General features: G+C 42.2%; 1 protein-coding gene across 17 annotated transcripts in view; it reads left to right on the plus strand.

Annotated features, from left to right (window-relative positions):
- Positions 1-5000, plus strand: part of lratb.1 (lecithin retinol acyltransferase b, tandem duplicate 1) — a 15631-nt gene that overhangs the window by 8988 nt on the left and 1643 nt on the right. For 16 of the 17 annotated variants that reach the window (XR_010167351.1, XR_010167352.1, XR_010167357.1 and 13 more), the window contains exons 17-20: positions 102-185; positions 414-531; positions 2632-2722; positions 2964-5000. The exon at positions 2964-5000 is cut by the window's right edge. Coding sequence is in view for 1 of the 17 variants with exons in the window: in XM_063901059.1 (XP_063757129.1) it covers positions 102-185; positions 414-531; positions 2632-2722; positions 2964-3038 (368 nt within the window). In the remaining 16 variants the exon portion in view is untranslated. Of the gene's footprint in view, positions 1-101; positions 186-413; positions 532-1395; positions 1680-2631; positions 2723-2963 lie in introns of all 17 variants that reach the window. The other variant, XR_010167360.1, reaches the window with a different exon arrangement.

The raw sequence follows: 5000 nt of genomic DNA on the forward strand, positions 1-5000 counted from the left end.
TCTGTGTGTGTGTGTGTGTGTGTGTGTGTGTGTGTGTGTGTGTGTGTGTGTGTGCGCACATATGTCTGCGTGCGTGTGCATGTGTGTGTGTGTGTGTGCAGAGCTTCCCAGTGGCCCCCACAGCTTCAGACTGGAGGAGCTGGCCTACACCAGGAGCGGAGACAAAGGAGACTCTGCCAACATCGGTGAGGAAGCGGAGCGCTCCGTTAACCCCTCACTGACGGCTTCAAGGCTTCATTATGTTCTGGCACTATTTCAGTCTTCCACATCATTTGTTATTTTGTACTTTTTATTCTCATGCTTTTTTATTTATTGTTTAACAATGTGATTTATTTATATTGTTGTATATTGTTGTGTACTAAAGTGAAGCGTTGGTTTATCTGTAATAGTTTAAAGTCTTCTCTTGTCTGCAGGAGTGATCGCTCGCCACCCTCTCTTCTTCCCCTACCTGAAGAAGCACCTGACTTCTTCTGTGGTGGAGGACTACTTGTCCCACCTCATCCAGCCGGGGACCAAGGACGCCGTGACACGGTGAGAGGAAGTCGAGATCTATTTTATTTTGAAATGATTTTCGCTGCTTTTTCAAAGGAAAGTTGAGAAAAACCTGCAGAAAAAAGTGTCTTATTTATTTTAATATAGTATCATATAATTATTATAGTTAAAGTTTTTCAAACTGGGAACACATTCTGATTTTTCCGAACACCGCCTGAATGCAGCATCATGTAAACCCTGCTTAGCATTAGCATGTTAGCTCGCAAGGGTTAGCATTTAACTCTCAGAGGTGTCGACTCTTTGTTTTGGTTTAAAGAAATAGACAATTTTCAACGCAGCAGGAGTTAATTTAGTATAATTATATGTAATATTAATTTATATTATGGTATATATTATATTGTGTATTTAAGTTAATAATAATGATCATTTCTGCACATCCAAGGGGGAGAGAAATCTTCTTATTTGTATTAAAAGTCATGAAAATTCCCAAAATTTCTGTCCAAACAGAGGGGATATAACTGTGTTTTGTGTGCATTTCAAGTAACACACACACACACACACACACACACACACACACACACACAGCAGTGATTAGCGGTTTTGGTTAGCGTAATCACTGTCAAGACATAATAGAGGAAGGAACGCAGCGGAAAACAAGATGCAAAATCTGCGGGCGAACAAATATCACTCACACACACACACACACACACACACAAACACACACACACACACACACACACACACACACACACACACACACACACACACACACACACACACACACACACACACACACACACACACACACACAGGAAACACACTGAGCATGATTATCAAAGTGTAGGAAAACCACGCTAACCTCCTCCCTGTCTTGGACTCCTTCTTCTTCGTTGGTTTCACAAGGCGTCCCATCTGTTAGCGATCTGTTGGCGCAGCAGTTCACCAGAGGACATTTGAAGCATCCTAACCATGTCCGTGTCTCCGTGTCTCCACGCCGCTCAGACACCACTCTGACAGATTCAACAGGAGTCAGAAGTGATGAGAGGAAGGAGACACCGGCGTAAACAGGGCTGAGCCTCGTGCTCTTTGTTCCAAACATCCAGAAAATAAGAGATGTTTACTCTGCAGGATTACAGAGGCTCCAGAGACATTTCAGTGTCTGGTACAGTCGGGGGAACCACTTCAAAGTGAGTTATGTCTGAATATATGACCTCAGAAGAATCCTGATGTTGGAAAGGTCTCTCACAGAGACGTCACATCGATCAGGAAGATCATTTACTGTAAAATGAGTCTTTAATTTCATCCTGATTGGCAATCAAAATGAATGCAGTCACCTCAAGATTCACAACAGTAATTATAAATATCCTTTTATCCTTATAGCATCTTTAACACGTTAGTTCAAGGTGCTTTAAAACCGTCAAAAAATAAAGGAAGATAGGACAGAAAATGAGAAATGAAATGTGGTTGTAATTACTCCGTGTGGCCACAGAGGGCGCTGCAGAGGAAGAGGCTTCCCTGAATCAGGTGTTAGTCTGCAGGTATGATGGAGGAGCTTTTAGTGGGGGGGAAACAGCCAACATGTTTCAGCGATGATGTCACTTGTTAGCGGTTAGCATAATGAGGGGCTGGAGGTCGTAAAGCTCGCTGACCTGTGTCTGCTCCCACACCCCCTGAACGCCTCCCGCTGCGAGGAGCGCTTCATTAGTGCACCTCCAGAGCTCGTTAAAGCGCACACACACACACACACACACACACACACACACACCTTTAACTGCATACAGACACACAGCGTTTGCGTTTAATCACTTTTAACCCTTCCCTCCCCAGATTCTTAGATGCAAAGGCACCAAGAACACACACACACACACACACACACACACACACACACACACACACACACACACACACACACACACACACACACTTCACTCACACCTAGTGTTAAAGAAACTTCACACACACATTTACGTATGCAATAAACCGGCATACCAACACATGGTGCCAGGCTGTGTGTGTGTCTGACAGTAAACTGCCTTTAATTGGTTGTGTGTGTGTGTGTGTGTGTGTGTGTGTGTGTGTGTGTGTGTGTGTGTGTGTGTGTGTGTGTGTGTGTGTGTGTGTGTGTGTGTGTGCGTGCAGGTACACTCTTCCCGGGATCAACGGTCTGAACTTCGTCCTGCAGAGTTCACTTGGAGGGGGAGGGGTGGCATCTCTGCGCAGCGACCCCCAGGTAACACACACACACACTTTCTCTCTGAGGTCTCTCCCTCATCACCTCCTCTCTTGGTGTGGAGGGAAGGGGGGAAAGGGAAATCTCTGTTTCTCCTCTTCCTCTTCTCGCAGCCACATCAAAGGAAACGCACAGACACACACAGACACACACACACACACTCTGGATGTGTAAAGGCAGACACGTTGGGGCGGACACACATGTTCTGATGGTTGTTGTTGTTGTCTTCGTGTTTTCTCAGGGCAAAGCTTACGGTCAGATGCTGCTGGACCTGAAGCTGAGAGATCTGCCTGACCTCAAGTCACTGGTGGACTGAGAGAGGAGGAGGAGGAGGAGGAGGAGGGGAGGGGACAATAACAGCAGAAGAAAGTGAGGAAGACTCCAGGCCAGACTTTCAAAACATTTCAGCTCCACAGAAACACAGGATGAGCGTTAATACAACCTATCATTCTATTCATTTTTGGGGCTAAAAACTCTGGAATGGTCCGTTTTATTGTAGAGGTCCCACCATAAGTGCACTTAATGATGATGTGATTGACAGAAAAGTAGTTTTTGAAGCAATAATGTCAGAAAAAGCTGTTTTGAGAAACTGTGATATTATTCATTAAATAATCAGACATTTTTACACATGTTAGATTAATAATTCAGACCCTTTTCATTTCATTGACATTTTTCAGATTATTTTACTGCTATTTTTTAATGAATTGTTCATTACATTTTATTTTATACGTCTTATTTTCAGAAATGTGTTATTCATTTTTCACATTATTTTCAGGCATTTTTCCTTTCCAGTATTTTTTCTAAAAAAACATCAGGCTTAGTAAAAGGGCTTTTTTCGGTTGTGGGTGAGGGGGACATTTTTGGGGGTAACTGCTGCAGCTCGAGGGGCTCCGACCTCTGACCTCCTCCAGAGGCTTGTGTTCCTGTGGAGGTAAATAGACACTTCAGAGGAATCGAACCTCACCTCGCTGCGACCCGACTCCGCTGTCCGCCGCCGCCGCAGGAATGTTCCCTGAGACTGTTTATCCGTAATCACTAGCAGACCGAGCTGTGGGCAGAGATCACCTCCGAGTCTCCAGAACTAAAACCGAGTCCTGGAGTACAGCCGGAGTAAAACATCGAATAAATAGTTATTTAATTAATTAAACATTTCTGATATTTTCTGGACATTTTGGAAGTTTTTACCCCAAATTTTTCCCATTATTTAAACATATTTTTCATTAGATTTTCTGACTTTAAAAAATGATTTTTCGGGCATTTTTGGCAGGTTTTACAACACGCTGTTTTCAAATTATTTTTAGACTTTTTATTCTATTTCTGGATAACTTGTTCATATTATTTTCATATTGCGTTTGGAAATGTTTCATATTAATGTTACACATTTTTTCAATAATTTTCGGAAACGGTTCACATTATTTTAGAACATTTTTCACCTCATTTTTTTGATATTTTTCAAAAGATTTGCTTTTTTGGACATTTACAAACAGTTCACTAATTGATCGTGGCTTCACATGAAAAATCTATCATCTCTATAAATATATTGTTAAAGTAATATTTAAAAGCTGCCCTCAGCCTCTCAAATATGAAGATTCTCTCACTTCTAAATAACATTAAAGCGACCAAACAGGACGTTTAAAAACCCATCCCAGTTTTTTTTGAATATTTTTCACTATTTTCTGACATTTTGTAAACAGAACCCTTGAATAACACAGGAAACATGATGCATGGTTGCAGGATTTCACCCTTTTTGGGGCTTTTAGTAAACTGGCAGGTTTCCGTTCTGAATCTGGTTTCGTGCTGCCGGTTCTCTCAGACTCTCCACATCAGACTCTCCACATCAGACGCTCTGCCTGCAACAATAACAAACAGACGCACAGAGACAATAAAAACCACAGGGAACGACAGCCATGCAGATCCCTCCAGACGGGAATTGGAAACAGAGCTGCTGAAATATAAATCAGACCAGTAAAAGAATGAAGTGTGATTTAAAGGACTGAAGCGGTCAGAGAGATGTGTTGAAATGACTGCAGCTCATTTCCTGTTTTCATAAAGTCTGAAGCTGTAGAGTCACGTCTTAATGATGACGTTTGACAGAAAGGCTTCGGATTCACATCTGTTCTGCATATTGCTCAGGATTACTGAGAAATGTTTACAAGCAGAGCTGTAATTAGTCAGAAAAACATCATGTTTGATGTGGGTGTTTCGGGAAGTTTCTTCAATCAGGATCCTAAAATATCCGTCTGAACTTTCTGACCTCATCCCGATTATCATCAGAAGT

This window comes from Eleginops maclovinus, chromosome 14 (assembly GCF_036324505.1).
Source record: "Eleginops maclovinus isolate JMC-PN-2008 ecotype Puerto Natales chromosome 14, JC_Emac_rtc_rv5, whole genome shotgun sequence".
Classification (NCBI taxonomy): domain Eukaryota; kingdom Metazoa; phylum Chordata; class Actinopteri; order Perciformes; family Eleginopidae; genus Eleginops; species Eleginops maclovinus.